Source organism: Adiantum capillus-veneris, chromosome 1 (genome assembly GCF_014529385.1).
Source record: "Adiantum capillus-veneris isolate H3 chromosome 1, ASM1452938v2, whole genome shotgun sequence".
In the NCBI taxonomy this organism is placed as follows: Eukaryota; Viridiplantae; Streptophyta; class Polypodiopsida; order Polypodiales; family Pteridaceae; genus Adiantum; species Adiantum capillus-veneris.
Window position 1 is genome coordinate 83449298 of NC_140931.1, and position 18855 is coordinate 83468152.

At 43.3% G+C, this 18855-nt stretch overlaps 1 protein-coding gene across 1 annotated transcript; it reads right to left on the bottom strand.

Moving 5' to 3' along the window:
- Window positions 1-1147: 1147 nt before the first annotated feature.
- DELTA-ADR (delta-adaptin) lies at window positions 1148-4406 on the bottom strand. The gene has a single exon (XM_086517943.1). It carries the CDS (start codon window positions 4134-4136, stop codon window positions 1206-1208), a length of 2931 nt encoding a protein of 976 aa, XP_086374069.1. The 5' UTR covers window positions 4137-4406; the 3' UTR covers window positions 1148-1205.
- Between the last annotated feature and the right edge of the window lie 14449 nt (window positions 4407-18855).

Below are 18855 nucleotides of genomic sequence, written 5' to 3' on the forward strand. Positions count from 1 at the left end.
GAAAATAAAATGGTTATAGACAGCACAGCCACCCTGCATGCACATAATCGATTTAGAAGGGACAGATGCAGGCGAGCCGACATGGCATCCAAACAAGATTATTCACCTAATCGATCTTGGTGAAACAAGAGAGTTGCATATGACAAAAGTAAATTTGACCATACAATTTCACTCCTCAAATTATTGCTTATGATTGGCGTGGTTACAGAGTGCACATTGGAAAAATGAAGAGCTATGGTCCTGCAGCACTGTGGATAAGATCTCCTTCAAAGAATGATATAGCAAAGAGACACGAAACTTCAAAGACCCGAGCAAAGAGGCCCATTCATCACCAACACCACGGACTACAGAATTATAAGGCCACAGCATTCCACTCGGTGAAATTGACATGCAAAGCACTACCTACCTACATTGCACCTGTGGCCTCTTTGGCTGCCAGGTACATGTGGCAATTTCCATATCACTTCCATAAATTTGGATCGCTCAACTATACACTGCTGTTATCTGTATTTTTGCCAGTCCTTGTCAATACCTCCAAAATTGCCTTGGTGGTATTGGGTACCTTTCCAAACAAGCAAAAGGCTTGAGCCACCCCCAGAAATAGGCAGCACAAACGGTAGCACATGAATGATCAATATTACATGATCAACCTCCAAAGTCACTCCACACAACACCAAGAAAAACTTTCCACCAACAAAGCTCAAAGCACATTACTACAAAAACAAAGCCCAATTCCCTTCAAATTTGATGAACACCGCAAAAAACTTTCCACCAGAAATACAATGAAAGAAAAGGTGGAAGAGATGGAAGCATTACAGCACTTACATTCAGAGTCGGGCATATCCAAGCCTCTTCAAAAACCTTCTCACGGGAACTTTACGCTCATATACACTAACATTGCCAATTGTCGCCATCTTTCACTCCTCAATTTGTTGTTTCTGGTAAAATCTGAATGCATGGGCTAATACCAAAAAAATGGAACCATAGGAAGTCACCTGCATCCGCATCCACTTATCGGTCTCATGCACACAGGTAATCATAACAGCCCTCTGATAAATTGTAACAAGCAGGAACAGTAGCAGCACAACCCTCAGCACCTTAGAAAAGCACAGTATACCACAAAAATTGGTCTCAAACAAGGGGCATGCAACACACGAAGTTGCCTCTGTATGGCATAATTGAATATTGAATGCACAAAAAGGAATTTACAGAAGGAAGTCCGGGATGACTTCAGCTTGAGGAGACACAGTAACAGGACTCCTTAATCTATGTCGGCTCCTCTGTCCAGAGTGCTTGCGTGTATCCTCCTGCCTTTGTTTTCCACTCGACTCGATATCAACATTAGAAATGGGACTGCCATGGTTTGTATGCCTATGTTTGCCATGTTTTTTTCTTCCGATTCTCCTTACCGCTTCATCAGTATTGTCAAGAACATCTGGTTTAGATTCTTGAGTACCATTTCTATCGTAATGCTCCCTGTGGTGATGATTCTTCTTCCCATGTTCATGATGAGAATCAGCGGCCTCTTTTTCTAAAGAGCTAATGAAGTTCTTGCCTTTGCTCCCCACCAGGACATCTTTTATAGCATTCGAAATCACATTATCTTTTGCACCTTTCTTCATTTTACTGGATAGAATCATATCCTCATCTGCATCATCCAATCTGACAACTACTGGTCGAGGTTTCGTTTGTCGAGACTTTGTCCAAGAAAATGATTTCTCTGCTAGTTTCATGATATCATCGGATGCTGATGACGTGGATGGAGCGTCTGATTGAGCAATTTGAGGAGGGGGATACTCATTCCCCATTGTCACACCCTTCTCTACAGGAAGATAATATGTGCCATGCCGCTGCCTATGCTGTGCTAGAAGAGAAGCTGACTCTCCATGCTTTGATTCATCCCCAGAAACTTTTTGTGCAGATATGGGCCCCACATCCCACTCCCTTGTCTGCAACTCCACCAAGATCAACTCCTCTCTCACCTCCTCATCACAAAACATCCCATCCAAACTATCCAGGTTTTTTACTAGAACTAAACCATTAGGGACAGGCACCCTGCTCTGAGCAAAAACAGAAACCGGACCAAGCTCCTGTCCAAACACACTCCTCAAAAAACTAGCAATTTCCAACGCTCTCTCATGTGATGAATGTTGGCCAGGTTCCTGCGTCTTCTCTGGAGTACATAAAACCTCACTTAATGCTTTTGCAACACCTAACAAATTGCATGCACGTTCGTGCACCTCCACGTCTACCTGTTCTGCCATAGGACCAACATTTATCTCGATGAGCTCCAGTAACCTGTTAAATGAATCCTCCTCTACCTCCGTATAATGGTTTGCTTCAGACTCCTTGCCTGAATCAATGTTGATAGTCTGCAGACAAGCATCATTTGTAGTAATTAATTCTTGGTCATATCCACAATGGGATGTGCTCTCTCTAGCAAAAAACTCTTGTTCGATAGCTTCCTTGCTTTCATCAGATGAGCAAACATGATTGTTACTAGCATCTCCTTCCTCCTCTAAACTTGAATGTGCCCTTGCTGGTAAATGTTGGTGACCTGCATTCTTCAGATAAATGAATGAAAAAAATACAAAAACCTTGAGAATAGATTGGAGGTAAACTGCTTGGACTGCAGGTGGTAATAGCTTCGTACGAGGCTGTAGGAGAGCTTCGATGAGCTCAAATGGACTATGAGAGAAATCCACATATTCTCCAGCAATCCATGCCACGGCAGAAAGAACTCTATGAAGAGATGGACAATCGAGCAGAGTTGGATCCAGTAAAATCCCTCGTGCAACTGCTAGAAGATCTGGTCTCACTTCTTTTACCCTGAGGCCAATATCAACAAGCTGCCGCTCAATCTCTTTCCCATGTGTTAAATCGCGTATCCTTGCAATTCTGCCCAAAACAGAAATGTACCAAGTAAAGTCGGGAACAAGTTCGTAAAGGCCACGACTGCATGTGGCAAGGATGGCACCTATAACCTCATTACAGAAGCGAACTTCTGATCGTTCAGCATATTGCAACAGTATCTGTACTGTATCTATTACATTGGACTCTGATACCATGCCTAATATGAGCTGAAGGCAGGCTAACTGAATGCTGTGATCTTCATCATTTAAGCCTCTAATAATTATCGACTTGTTCTCAGCAACTGCCCATGGATGTGCAGGCATTAACAATGCCATAGCCTGCAGACCCAAGTACTTCAGGTTGGGATCATCCTCCTCCAACAACTCTTTCAGTTTCTGCACTGCAAGCTTCAAAGCTTCTGCATGATCAGGCAGACCCACTACTACCGTCCTTATGCACTCTAATAGCAATGACTTGGCAACCGTGTGCCTCATTACTTCACAAAGAGGCTCTGCAATTTTGCGACTAAGCCTCGGCTCAAGTGGCGCAAGCACCCCAAAGATTTTCACCACTTTGATGCGAAGCCAATTGTCCTTTGATTCCAGGAGCAGCCTGTAAAACTCAGGCGCGAGCGGGATGCATGACGCAGGGTCCTTCATCGCCATTTCGCAAAAGACACTGACAGCAGCCGACATAACCTTTGGATCTGTGTCCTCCAGCTTTTCCACTAGTCTTTTACATGCAACGCGCACTGCATCTGGGTATTTTGTGAAAATCTTAAAGATGACAAGTGTGGCCCTTGTTCGCACATATGGCCGTCCACTTGCCAGCAGTGAAAAAACTTCAGGTGTTAGCTCTTGAGCTAAATCAGGAGTTGCGATGCATGATAAGCACTCCAATGCCACGCCAGCTTCATACTCATTGTTACTGCTGAGATCTTTGCGGAGCTGATTAGTGATAAGCAGGAGTACATCTGTGCCATCATGGAAACTCTGCGAAGCAGCAAGGTATCCTATTTTCTTATGTGCAAATTTTGTCATGCTCATGGCTTCAATCACATGGAAAGCTGCCCAATCCATGTCTATGCCGCTGAGCATGTTGATGTATGTAAGCTTCTGTAGAGCCATAGTTTTTGTATTTGGGTCCGTGGATTTGATCTCTTTCCTAATCTCCTCAAGATGATTGGAAATGTACCTGGATTCTCCTATCATCTGCACTCTCAATCCTTTCACCAAATCCTCAAGTGTCCTTTGAAATAACGATTCCATTATGGTAGAAGCCATCTCTCTCTCTCTAGCGCATTCCTTGAAGAAAGAAAACACGGATTGAGAACTCAGAGCTCCATCGCCCAAAACAAGTAGAAGCTTGTGAGGACAAGCCACTGATACACGTTCATCCTTGCCTGATATAAGAGCCCAATGTGCGGATTGAGGAAGGATGCTCCGCAAGGACCTCTAATGGAAACCACGATCTTCTGCAGAGCTGCTGCCAGATCTGTGTAACGCGCGTTCCTGAGGACCTTCTGCTTCTTAAGCGTTCCTAGGACCTTAAACTTAGTACTTGGCCCGACCCAAAATATCTATAAACCATTTTTACTTTCCCCTTTCGGGCCCGGGAATTTTGAAAAACTGAGCTGTGAGCTACTTTCTACTAGTACGAGCGCGCGCAACTCGTCTACGACGAGTCTCGCTCGCTCTCAAACCTTATGTAGTTTCTCAAGCTCTCTCATGAGCACACATAGAAACAGTCACACAATATATATCTCATATCGTGAATATGTATATAGGTGTGTATGTACCTAAATGTGTGTGTGTGTGTGTGTGTGTGTGTGTGTGTGTGTGTGTGTGCATATGTATACGTATGTGTGTATCTTCTACCTTCTCATAACACACATCACATTCTCTCTATCTCTCCTTTGTTGTCATCCCTCACAACCCTCTCTCTCTCTCTCTCTCTCTCTCTCTCTCTCTCTCTCTCTCTCTCTCTCTCTCTCGGAGTGGCCACCAACGACAACAAAAAGACTATCAAAGTAATGAAATCTTTTTGTTGTCGTCTACAATGGTGGTGTGTATGAAGGAGAGTTAAAATTGAGCCACCCCAGAACCTCTCTTTCTCTCATTACATGGACATGTTAAATCAATAATAAACCAATACATACTCGATGATGCAAAAGCATACTCAATGTTAAAACATAAACTACGTAACACAAAAATATAAACCATTTCCGAACAACTTCAAATTCTTCAATGATGCAAGTAACATCATCAGCATGTAAAGGCCCTCTCCAAAAATCATGGATCTATAACATATGTGTGGACTCATTTTTTGTAAAGTTTCTTGACAAATAGTTGATAGACTCCACTCGGGCCAAATAGGGAGATCCTTGCTAAAGACTCAAGAAGTAAGAGACAATCTATGCTCAGGGCAACTCTCTCTCTCTCTCTCTCTCTCTCTCTCTCTCTCTCTCTCTCTCTCTCTCTCTCTCTCTCTCTCTCTCTCTCTCTCTCTCTCTCTCTCTCTCTCAGGAATCCAGCTAAGATTGAACTCCTTCCTACCTCTATCAGTGACTTTTGGGCAAGATCTTGAGCACGGGGATGGATGCAAGACATAAAGAAGTGGTTTGGGAGATGGGATGCATTACACTTGCTACATGATGCCTCAATCGACTCCCAAGTGAATGAAGCTTTTCTACAGTGCCAATGTATTACAGCTTGGGAGGAATCTAGTGGGTCACACTTCATACATTACTTCACACATATTGCCCCCAAGTACAAAACCATGTTGTTCACTGAAAGAGGAAACCATACTCTCTCGTATATGCTTGAGCATATCCCCTTGTCAATGATACGCACTATCGCAACCATTGGGCTTAGCTCCCACTCCCTTCGATGCGAGACAGGGCGTTGGGGCAATGGAGAAGAGTCAAATTGATTGTGCACATTATGCTCACTACAAGTTCGAGGGTCTAAGTACCACACACTAATAGAGTGCTCAGATTTTGGTCACATCCGAACTTGCTTCCCTCACACTTTTAGCCATAACCTAGACCTACACACTTTCCTCTCCCCACCACAGTATGGGCTTTTCATTGCGACTTTCGTTAACACAATTTTGGAGCATTGAGAATCGCTCATCATCCGCACATATACTATATCACATGTAACTTTGGTCCCATAGGTCTCCAAGGACAATGATAAAATCTCTCTCTCTCTCTCTCTCTCTCTCTCTCTCTCTCTCTCTCTCTCTCTCTCTCTCTCTCTCTCTCTCTCTCTCTCTCTCTCTCTCTCTCTCTCTCTCTCTCTCAACATGTTCAAGTCCCTCTCATATGAAGCTCCCTTTCTCTCGCTTTCTCTGGGCTCTTTAGGTCCATCTCTGTACAGGTCATGCCCACCTAGAATACAAACTCCCTCGATTGTGTGACAGTTTGATCGGGACAGCTTCCTATATCGTTGAGGAGTCTCTTCAGCTTCTTCATGCCCTGAGGCCAGCCTCCCATCCATCGTCCACCAATGAGTTGATGTAGCATGGCGCACGACTCTTTTTAGGCCAGGTGGCTTCCCTAAATCCCCTTCTCCGTAATAGAGTAGTATAGATAGTATAAATAGAAAAGGAAGCTAGAGCGCAAGCCTAGCAATGTAGGGTATAGCTAGAGAGGGTGACTTATGTGGCACTTCAATTCAAACGTTGTTGCAATTGTCTCGTCTCATGCCCAGTGAAGCACATCTCCCTCTCCTTTGCTGCTCTCTTATTCTTGACCTCCTTACTATCTCTCGTGCTTTCTCTTCCACTCATGCCCAAATGTTCAGGAGCAGCTTCAAAATTCCCACTCATGCCCAAGTGTTGAAAGAGAAGGTCTATTGGCGGATACGTCACGAGCGGACGCTAGCAAAGTGAGAACCAAGCCAACAACTCTATGTTGGCTGAGGGCGAAGCTTAACCCGTAGGCGCCTGGAAACAAGAAGATAGGTGTAAAGCATTTTCTCGACCTTCTAAGACAATCTCTAACGAGGAAATCAAATCTCAGTGTTCTTATGCACTAGTGAAAGCAATCCAACCTACGATGCCTATGCTCTCCAAAATTATGCCCAATGCAATCGAAATGTCACTTACTCATAGGATATACTCTCCTTATCACAAGTTCACTACCCTATGGACTATGACTAGGTATCCGACCTCCAACTACCTCTTGCGGCAATCGCGTATAAAGACAGGCAGCAAATTACAGATTATCGTTTTTCGTTGCACTTGGTCCTACTTTGTAGTCCTACTCTCCGTGAACCCATACGTGCAAAGAACTCACCAAACAAACACCCGGTTTGCAAGAAAACTCACCCAAAAGCTTGTAGGAGACCACTTCGCGTCGTAGTCGGAATATCACACACTCTTGGCGTTGAATGGAAGCCCTCGCCATTGCTAACACGATGGTGGTGCTGCTTTAGCAATGGACCTTCCGTACCGCGCGTGGGGAAGAGAAGAAGTCACATTCTCTCTCTCAGACACAACGCACAGTGAAAACCAGATTTGATTAGTTCAAAAGTTGGGTTTAAGGTTACAAAAATTGACTTATATAAATTCCTCCTTAGAGGCTTGTTCCCACCACATCTATTTGGTGCTCAAATATTACAAAAATTTCCTTCTGTTTTCAAAGTACCGATACAACAAACTGGGGAAACTCCTTCTGTGTTTTGCCGTCAACACTCCCCCCTTCCGTGTCCATGTCGTCCCTGACATGAATGGTCTTGCTCTCTTGCTTCAGTGAAAGCTGTTCTGCTATCAATGGAAGCCTGGTGGTTTTAGTAGCTTTAGGTACGATTTGTACCCTATATTCCCCAAAGTGACTGTTCGGCCTAATATTTTTCTATCATATGTAAAGAAACCCGTGTAGAAAGCTTCCTCAAAAGCTTGCATGTGATAGCTGGGTAGAAACATGATTCTTTGATACATGTAAAACCTCTGGAGATCGTTTTTTTGACAAATCATGTAACATTTAATGGCCTAGTAACTTGTGTGTAGCAGAAAATAGCATGATCATAGTGAGCATTTCATTAGAATAGATTCCTAATGAGATTAACAAGAGTGCTTGGGTGGAGAGAGCAACAAAAAGCATAACACCTAGTTAAATAGCATGAAAAATACTTCAAAAGAGAGAGAAATTAAGCAATTGACAACATTTGAGGACCGGATTTGCATGGAGCCAGTGCCCCCTCCAAAAGGCTTTGTATTATGGTTTCTCCCATCAAGAGAGACATTTTACAATACAATTTCTTGTGTTCCTTCAATACTAGCTAGTGCAATGAAGATGGAAACATCATGCACTACGCAAAACACTTATCAAACACAACATCAATTCCCTCAGGGTCTCAGACCCAAGACCTCACACACCTTCGAAGATGGTGAGAGCTAGCGGGGTATGAGAGTAGATTGAGAGGAGGAAGGAGTATTCTTACGAGAAAGATGTACCTCTCCTCAAATAATCATTCATATTAGTATAGCTTAGCTTAGTAATTAGCATGGTAGAGGAGATGAGCATGCATTGAAGCTTGGCTCTTGGTTGGATTTGCATCACAAAGCCAAGAGTTGTTGGTGTAGGCCTTCCTTCTCACAAGCTTGGTGTAGGTGATAAGCTTTCCATTAAACTTGAGAAGTAGAGAGAGTCTTCTTTACTTCACACATGAGATTGTGTGAGTGTGTGTGTGATAATGCCTTGCAAAAATCAGCCCCCTCTCTCTCTCTTGGTGGACCCCTCTTACTATTTACTCTTGCTAGCGTCCTATTAGACCTCCCCATGCTTAGCCAATGGTAATTAAGCAACATAAGTGATAGCCTTTTGACATGTGTCCCCCTTTCCCCTTTTGTGAGAGCTTTAGATAATTATTTAATTCAACTAAACTCTCGTTGGACCCCTTTGCCTCCTGGCCAATAGGAATCAGGCAAGCCATTGGGCTGCTAAATGCTCATTGGTCCCCTGGGGAGACTACCCAATAGTCTTCTAGAGAGCTTAATTCTTATTGGTTTCTTTATTAAGTGTTTTTAAATTAGCTAAACTAGATTTACTCTAGCCTCATTCTCATTGGTCCACCTCCATGGCCATCCAATAGGATTTCAGTACACCTTGTGAGCATCTGGTCTAGGGAGCTGACATGTGTCCCTCTTTCCCCTTGTGTACAAAGGGAGCTTGTGTCTGTGTGTGGGTGTTTCTCTCTCATCCCCTACTTCTTGGGCTCGCCCCCTCCTATGTAGGGCTTGACAAAGACTTTTTGTGACACACGAAGCATCCAATTTCCGTAGTGTCTGGCCTTTGGACATAACCTTTGAATTTTGGAACCTTAGCATTTTGGAAGTCTTAATGGGTTGGACCTTAGGGTCTTTTAAGCCCATTGTTGCACATTTCTCTTTTGCAGATGCCCCCCCCCCCCCCCCCCCCCCCCCCTTTGGATCCCTATTTTCCCTCGTTTGGATCCCTACTGTGGCCTGGTCTGCTAGCTTAACCAATATTCTAGCTTTTTCTCCCTTGGCACTTCCGCATATTAAATGATCAGATTAACATGAGAAAATCATTTAGGAGAATTAGATATTGATTATTATGAGATTACCTCTCTCTTGAAATCATAGTCGTCCTCGACTATGGGGTAGAGAAGATAAAGCATATTCATTAGTCCTTTTTCCTAGCGGGTAGAGGATCCCTATGTTACCCTATGACATCATTCCACAATGGATGACTAGTCCATTTGGTGCTTGAGAGCCTGAGGCTGCCGCAAGCATGTCTGAACATTAGTCCTATCATCTTCCATAGTAGAGTGACAAGCTCTACTTGGTTTTCGGGAGATGTCATCTCCACAAACTTGATCTAAGCATGCATACTATTTCATTTTTGTGCACAATAAAGAAAAAGAGAGTCTTATAAGACAAAAATTTTGTTCATTTTTTAACATTTGTACATTTGCTTACTCTTGGGAAGCATTGTAAGCATTGACAAGGTTTAGGTTATCCTTTAGTTGTATGCCTTGCATCCATCTAGCATCTTCAAAAGGATAATTCTTAAACTTAATAAGATATCGTCGGATAGTCTTACCGTCTCTTAATACCTTGTCTTCATGTCGGAGAATGGACTTGGGCTGCAGCACCTCTTCTTGGTCCTCGGGGTCTCCGGTGGGTCTTCAATTGTTGGTTCTTGTGGTGGCTATCCTTTGTAAGGTTTTAGTAGGCTCACATGGAAAGCATTGTGTATGAGCCAATGGTTGGGCAACTTGAGTTGATAGGCCATCTCATTGATTGGCTGAAGAATTTGGAAGGGACCATAGTACCTTTTTGCTAACTTAGCATAGTACTTTTGGTGTCCCGTAGGATCCTTGCTCGTCTTGTGCCTTAATCGAGGCTTGGGGAATTCGAGTAAGACCCAATCATTTTCTTTAAAGGCTTGGGCTCTTTTGTGCTTGTCAGCAGCAGCCTTTTGCCTTTGTTGTGAGATAGAGAAAGCATCCTTAATCTTTTAAAAAGATTCTTGTAGGTCTCGGCTATACTCATCCGCAGCGAAGATCTTCCCGTTTACTTTAAGTAGCAAGGAACTTTTTGATCTTCCCTCAATTACCTCAAAAGGTGCTCTTCCCGTGGAAGTATGTACAGTGTTATTGTAGGCATACTCCACTAAGGGTAAGTACTTCTCCCATTGGGATCTTTGATCTACTTCCGTTACATAGGCTTTTAGTAGATCGAGAATTGTTAGGTTAGCTATTTCACTTTGGCCATCCATTTGCGGGTGATAGGCCGAAGGAAGTTTAGCCTTGTTCCTAAATTCTCAAAGAGACCCTTCCAGAAATTACTGGTCATTCTAGGATCTCTATCCGACACTATGGACATTGGCAAGCCATGGTACTTGAAGATTTGTGAAATGAAGAGGGATATGCTCTCCCATGGTGAATTAGGGATTGGCAAAGGTTGAAGCAATGCAGGTTGCTTCCCTCTATCAAACTTCGTCTTTTGGCATACCACACATTTAGAAACATACTCTTGTATGTTTGCTTTCATGGTAGGCCAATAGAAATATGTTTCAATCCCCTTTAGAGTAGACTGAATCCCTCTATGCCCTGCATAAGGAGGAGCATGAGATTCATACATTACTTTCTCACGTAGTGAGCTAGTAACGCATAGTCTATTGCTGTAGAGAAGATAACCATCTTGTAAAGTAAATGGCTCCTCTTTCTTCCCTAGTGCAAGGGCTGAAATCACATCCCTAAGATCGGGATCAATAGCATACTCGTCTATCATAGAAGATAGATCATTGTGAGTTGCTATGGAAACCGCATTCACTCTCGGCCGTCTTGAGAGTGCATCGGCTACTTGATTACACTTGCTAGCAATGTGAGCAATATGAAAATGAAATTGCGAAAGAAAGTTTTCCCACCTCATTTGTTTGTTGGAGAGCTTGGTCTGCGTCATGAAGTACTTAAGACTTTGGTGATCCGTTCGCAGAATGAAAGGAGTCCCCAATAAATAGTGCTTCCATGAGTCTAAGGCATGTAGAACTGCAAGGAGTTCCTTTTCATATATGCCTAGAGCTTGCTCAACAGGGTCGAGCCTTCGACTTTCATAGCCTATGGCGTGCCCTTCTTGAAGCAAAACAGCTCCAAGGAAATCACCACAAGCATCACATTGGACCTCAAATGGCTTTGAGAGATCCGGTAATGTAAGCACAAGTTGAGAGATAAGCTTTTCGAAAGCATTGTTCTCCTTGGCAGACCATGTGTACCTAACGTTTTTCTTTGTTAGGTCATGTAATGGTCCTGCTATTAGTGAGAACTTTTCTATGAAGCGTCTATAGTATACGCACATACCTATAAAGCTTCTTAACTCATGAAGATTCCTTGGTTTAGGCCATCCTTTTATTACCTCTAACTTTGATGGATCCATTTGGATGCCATCTTGAGAGATAATGTGACCTAAATACTGAATCTCTTGTAAGAAAAAATCACTTTTCTTTCGATTAACATAAAGTTTATTCTCTCTTAGAACTTGAAATATTACCTGGAGGTGTTGCTTGTGTTCGTCTAATGAATTAAAGTAGATGATGATATCATCAAAGAACACTCCAGTAAAGGTTCGGTGAGGCCTGAATAGCTTCTCCATCAAGCGGTTGAATGTGGTTGGTGCATTGGTCAAGCCAAAAGGCATGACAATGTATTCGTAAAGACCAAACGTAGTGTGAAATGCGGTCTTTACAATGTCTTGAACAACTATCCTTATTTGATGATAGCCACTTTTTAGGTGAATCCTACTGAAGTAGGTGGACCCTTGTAGCTTATCAAATAGGTCTTCTACGCGTGGAACGGGAAACCTATTCTCGATATTGATCCTATTTAGTGCTCTATAGTCAACACACATACGATATGTGCCGTCTTTCTTTTGCACTAGTAGCATAGGAGAACAAAATGGAGATGAGCTAGGCCTAACCATGCCCTTCTCAACTAACTCATGCACTTGCCACATAATCTCCTCTTGTTGAGCTTGAGAAACTCTATAAGGAGGTTTGTTAGGCGGGGAACTTCCTGGAAGAAGTTCAATTGCATGGTCATCATTACCTCGTTTAGGAGGTAGCTACACAAGGGATGTCGTCAATAAAGACATCTTGAAACCCCTTGAGAAAATTGGATAATTCTAATTCCTTTTGATTGTGTATATTTTCTTTTGCTAAAACATTAGGTTCATTTTGAGAATCTTTAACAAAAATCATGTACACGGAAATAGAGCTCTTTATTGACTTGTTGAAAGCTTGTATATGTACAATGGGTATAGTGTTACCCATTTCCTTAGCATCTATATACATATCTTTTTCCCTAAACTTAAAGGAGATTCTCCTTTCAGGAAATTTAACATTGGCAGCCATGCGATCAAACCATGGTGCCCCTAGGATTACATCTTCATGCTTGAGAGGAGAGATAAAGAAGTCCTCTTTGTCCACATAGCTTTGGACATGGAGCCTCAATTTCCCGCAATTAAGTGAATGACTGAAGCTTCTTGCCCCTTGAAAGCACCGTCTACGGGTAGGATATCTCCCATCTCGTAGGTTTGTATGCCTAGATTGGTGGCCAACTCTATAGATATAAAATTATGAGTAGAACCGGGGTCAAAGAGAATAAAAGCATCATGTTCTCTTACCTTTCCCCAAGCATGGCATAGAGGAGATCCTTTGTGGTGAGTTTCCTCCTCTTGGATTTCGACCAAGGTAGCTCTAGGAGGATCATGGCAGTTGTTCTTTTGGGGACAAGCGCGGTACGCATGCCCTTGTTTGCCGCACTTGAAACACCGGTTATCCTTGTGATAATGCTCAAGCTCTTTCAGGAAAGTTTATTTTTGCCTTTATAAACTCCCTTTTCTTTAGCTTTGTTGGAGTTGCCCTTAGGAGACTTTTGGACATTGTCCTTCCCCTTAGGCTCATTGGAACCCTTGTTTTCAGGGGACTTAGAATTCCTCTTAGCCCCTGTTTGGAAATTGATTCGAGAGGCCACCATAGTATGATGTATTACCGCCGATATGGTGCGTGCCCTTTGGCAGTTGACATATTCTACCATTTCTTCGGTTAAGCCCGCACAAAATTGCTCCTTTTGCTCTCCAAAATCCAACTTTTTGAAGACAGTGGCTTTGAGTTGTAGGTCCCAAAACTTGTCTACATATTTGTGGATGGATTCGTAGAGAGAGAGCTTCAAGCTTCGCCATTCGGTCAGTACTTTGTCTTTGGCATCGGTGGCCAAAAACTGCTTCATAATGGAAGCTCTTAAAGCTTTCCATGTTCGTGGAGCTTCATCGTTGGCCTGTAGGCTAGACCACCATTGCCTGGCGGACTTTTGAAAGTGCATAGCTACATGATGAAGCTTAGAGAACTCCGTGCAGCCCTCATCTCCAAACTCCGCATCGAATTGTTGAATAAAGGCCAAGACTTTGTCCGTAGCACCAAAAGTGCCATCGTAGGTAAGGAAAGAGATGCTCTTCCCTCCCTCTTTGAACTTCTTGAGCTTGGATGACCTCTTCCACGCGGCGTAGGATTTCCTATGGCCTCTTCTTTTTGATGGTTCAAAGGTTGCACCATCACTTTCTTCACAAGATGAAGAATTTGAGAAAGATGGAGAAGAGGGTGACCTCTTTCTCGCCTTTTTCTTTCCTTGATCTTCTTTGTCTTCACCATCACTTTCATAAAAGGACGAGGATGAAGAAGATGGAGAAGAGGGTGTCCTCTTTCTTGCCTTTTGTCATCCCTCTTTGAAGTATGGTGTGGAGAAGTATACGATGGTCTTTTCCATTTTGGAGGTGAGGGAGAGCGTTTAGCCCGCCGTCTTCGTGGAGCCATCTTCGTCGAGGTGGCGGGAGACTCACTTCTTTCTCGTTCCTTTGGTGGAGGCTCTTGAATTCTCCTTTGAGAAGGAGATGCGTCATCCAGGAGCAAATTTCTGAGCCCTTCATAGGGATCCTCTTCTTCTTTTCGAATCGGAGAGAGACCTCTTTTGGAAGTCTTGCAAAGAGGCTTCCTAGGTGTTATCTTGTCATGGTGGCGAGCTTGGAGAATCCCATGAGCACAAAGCTGCGTTGCACTTCACTTTGGAGGGATGGATTGCCCATGGCTTGTTGAAGCCTAGAAACAAGATAGTTAACAAGCATCGGGGCATCATTAGTAGCTTGCTCATTAGCAAAATCAAAGTTATTAACATTAATTTCACTCTCTTTACTATTGTCAGCCATTCTAACAACTTTTTAGGTGTACTTTGGCACTTCAAGCCCTAGTTGCTACTCCTCTTTACCCCTTTAGAAAAAGCACTCAAGCTAGTGTACCCGTGGCTCAAATACCATTAATTGCAAGGAATAAAAGAGAGGGTCGTTCAACACCAAAACGTCATCGGCTCCTGTCAAGCTTCTAATAGCTCAATAGTGGTTAAGCCGTAGGCAAGCCCCGCAGGACTCCACTATTAAGACCATAGCTCTCGACGGTGATGCCACGTTAACTACACAAAGTCAAGCGCACTCCAAGGCTGAAAATTCCCTATTCTACTTACTCACATGCAATTAATAGTACCTTCCATTTATAGCTAGCTTGAGGACCTCCCTTCTTGAGCAAAAAAAGAGAAACCTTGTGCTCTGATACCAATGTAACATTTAATGGCCTAGTAGCTTGTGTGTAGCAAAAAATAGCATGATCATAGTGAGCATTTCATTAGAATAGATTCCTAATGAGATTAACAAGAGTGCTTGGGTGGAGAGAGCAACAAAAAGCATAACACCTAGTTAGATAGCATGAAAAATACTTCAAAAGAGAGAGAAATTAAGCAATTGACAACAGTTGAGAACCGGATTTGCATGGAGCCGGTCCCCCCTCCAAAAGGCTTTGTATTATGGTTTCTCCCATCAAGAGAGACATTTTACAATACAATTTCTTGTGATCCTTTAGTACTAGCTAGTGCAATGAAGATGGAAACTTCATGCACTACGCAAATCACTTATCAAACACAACATCAATTCCCTCACGGTCTCAGACCCAAGACCTCACACACCTTCGAAGATGATGAGAGCTAGCAGGGTATGAGAGTAGATTGAGAGGAAGAAGGAGTATTCTTACGAGAAAGATGTACCTCTCCTCACATAATCACTCATATTAGTATAGCTTAGCTTAGTAATTAGCATGGTAGAGGAGATGAGCATGCATTGAAGCTTGGCTCTTGGTTGGATTTGCATCACAAAGCCAAGAGTTGTTGGTGTAGGCCTTCCTTCTCACAAGCTTGGAGTAGGTGATAAGCTTTCCATTAAACTTGAGAAGGAGAGAGAGTCTTCTTTACTTCACACATGAGATTGTGTGAGTGTGTGTGTGATAATGCCTTGCAAAAATCAGCCCCCTCTCTCTCTCTTGGTCGACCCCTCTTGCTATTTGCTCTTGCTAGCATCCTATTGGACCTCCCCAAGCTTAGCCAATGGTAATTAATCAGCATAAGTGATAGCCTTCTGACATGTGTCCCCCTTTCCCCTTTTATGAGAGATTTAGGTAATTATTTAGTTCAACTAAACTCTCATTGGACCCCTTTGCCTCCTAGCCAATAGGAATCAGGCAAGCCATTGGGCTGCTGAATGCTCATTGGTCCCCTTGGAAGATTGTCCAATAGTCTTCTAGAGAGCTTAATTCTTATTGGTTTTTTTATTAAGTGTTTTTAAATGAACTAAACTAGATTTACTCTAGCCTAATTCTCATTGGTCCACCTCCATGGCCATCCAATAGGATTTGAGTACACCTTGTGGGCATCTGGCCTAGGGAGCTGACACGTGTCCTCTTTCCCCTTGTGTACAAAGGGAGCTTGTGTGTGTGTGTGGTTGTTTCTCCCTCATCCCCTACTTCTTGGGCTCGCCCCTCCTATGTAGGGCTTGAGAAAGACTTTTTGTGACACACACTAAGCATCCAATTTCCCTAGTGTCTGGCCTTTGGACACAACCTTTGAATTTTGGAACCTTAGCATTTTGGAAGTCTTAATGGGCTGAACCTTAGGGTCTTTTAAGCCCATTGTTGCACATTGCTCTTTTCCAGATGCCCCCTCCCCCTCCCCCCCCCCCTTGGATCCCTATTTTCCCTCCTTTGGATCCCTATTGTGGCCCGGTATGCTAGCTTAACCAATATTCTAGCTTTTTCTCCCCTGGCACTTCCCCATATTAAATGATCAGTTTAACATGAGAAAATCATTTAGGAGAATTAGATATTGATTATTATGACAAATCATATGTCATTGCAGTGACATTGTTGCCCGTTGATAGGAGTGTAGAATCCATGTCTTTGGAAGGCGCGAACACTTTAATGCAAGCCAACAAAGTTTTGCAGACTTTTTTGATCATGACACATGTCAAGTCTGGAGGGCTAGTGAAAATCTTAATGGTGCCCTTGAGGGTTTTCACCATATAAGAGACACATATTCTCTCTCCTTCCTTGGGTGGTGGCATAGAAGGGTAGTTAAGCCAGTTTGGATGTCGCTTTATGATTCTGAAACGATTTGTCCAAATGCAGACACGAGGGACTGGGAAAAGTAAGAGGTCATCTCTGACGATCTTTAAAGCCTTCACCAAGTATTTTAAAAAATCATGGGTGCTTTAGGAGCCAAGATTTTCTCCATCTTGGTTGAGAGTCCACCACTTTAACTGTAGCATTTGTATTCTTTACATCTCCTTCATAGATTGGCTTTGTAGCTTGTGCTTCGACTCTCTTCTTTATTATCATCACCTCATACTTTAGGAGAGGATATGGGAGTGTGGGTTGCATCCATTCCTCCCTAAGCACATTTGCGGCCAGCCCTTAGACTCCTACAGAATGTAGCATTCTTGATTCCCATTCCAAGGCTGCCTTGTGGTCTTCTACTATGGTCTTTTCTATCAAAAGCTGGAGGTGTGTCTCCTTCTCTGCGGTCAGTGATTGTGTTTCTTCTACCACTGTCTCCACTTGTTCTTCCTGGTGCTGCATATCTTCGGCACCCTCAGGAATTTCCATGGGTTCATCTCTGGCGTTTGTCTCTGTTTCATTGGGCCCTGGTTCTGATTCCTATGTCTTTGAGCCTGCTATCTCCCTTTGTAAGTCTGTGATCTGTCATTGCGCCAGTGTATCACGTTTAGTAGACTTTTTTGCCATGTCAACCATCATCTCTTGCAATGTTTCTAGGTTCTTTTGTAGTTCTTTATGTTCTTTCTGGAGAGCTTGGTGTTCGGCTTTCATTCTTTCTTCGGCGGCTAGAGACCCTTCTGCCATATGCATTCGTTGTCTTTGCTATAGCCGCAATTCCTTCTGCAGGGTGGTGATTTTTGCTTCCAAGGCTTGTATAACTTGAGTATCTGCACCTGCACTTGCCCGCACCACCCTTGGTGTTGCCCTCAATCTTTTGATTGTCAAGTCCTGGAGCTCTAATTTTTCTTTCAGCTCCAGCACTCTGTCTTTTTTTGCTACTTCTAACTCATCTTCGACCTTATCTTTTTGCTCTTGGAGAGTCTTGACTACTCTCAAGAACTCTATCATCTCTAGTGTGAGAGTGTCTCGTTCGCTCTCAGCCTCCCTTAGTGTAGCAGTGAGAGTTTCGAGCTCCTTCTCTGCTTCCTTGGCCTTTAGGTTGGTAACTTGTACCAAGTTTGAGAGGTTATCATGTTCCATTTGCATGTTATCATCCCTGGTACGCAACATACTATTCTCTTCAGCAATAGCAAGAGACCGCGTCTTGACTATATCTAGTATTTGATACGCAGTTCTTATGTCATCTTCATTTGCTGCTACCAGGTTTCTAGCTGTTGGCCTATTGATAGGGCCAGCCAACGGAACCTGATGACCTGTATTGATCATTACTCTTGCAGGTGGTACTAGCCATGGGTTAGCCAATGGTCTTTATTGAGGCTCTTGAGGGACGTGAATTAATCTTGGCACTCCATGCTGTGGGGAGTATCTTTCTGGAGATACTCTTTGTGACTCTTGGTATGCCTTTCTCTCCTCAGATTTATCAGCTCTGTCCTGGCCCTTGGGGAGCTCTTGTCTCTCATGTTCCTCTTTTGAAACCCATGGCGGATTAGGAGTTCCGTAAACAACTGTTGAAGCCTCTTCCATTGTGAATCTGGCTTGAATGAGGTCTTCATATGTGTTTCTTTCATTTTTCTCCTGATCCCCAGGTGCAGGTGTGGCTTCTTCTGTTGCTCTTGGTGATGATTGTGGTTTGGGTGTAGAGGGTTTTGGACTTGGAGGAGGGGCGGAAGAGCTTGGTGGTGAAGGTGGTGTTTCAACTTTTGTCCTCTCACCCTCTTGATTCTTCTTCACTGGAGGTTCTAGTGTTTCCTTCAGCTTCTTCTTGATGCCTTGAACTTCGTCCATAGTGGAAGGCTCTAAGTTTTGTTGTTCAAGCACCCTTTCCGTCTCCTCGTACGCCCAAATGTAGTGATCAAACTGGTCCTCTAGAGATTTAGAGGAGCTTCCTCCAACTTTTGCAGGGTCTGGTACCCAATACTCTTTAAAATCAC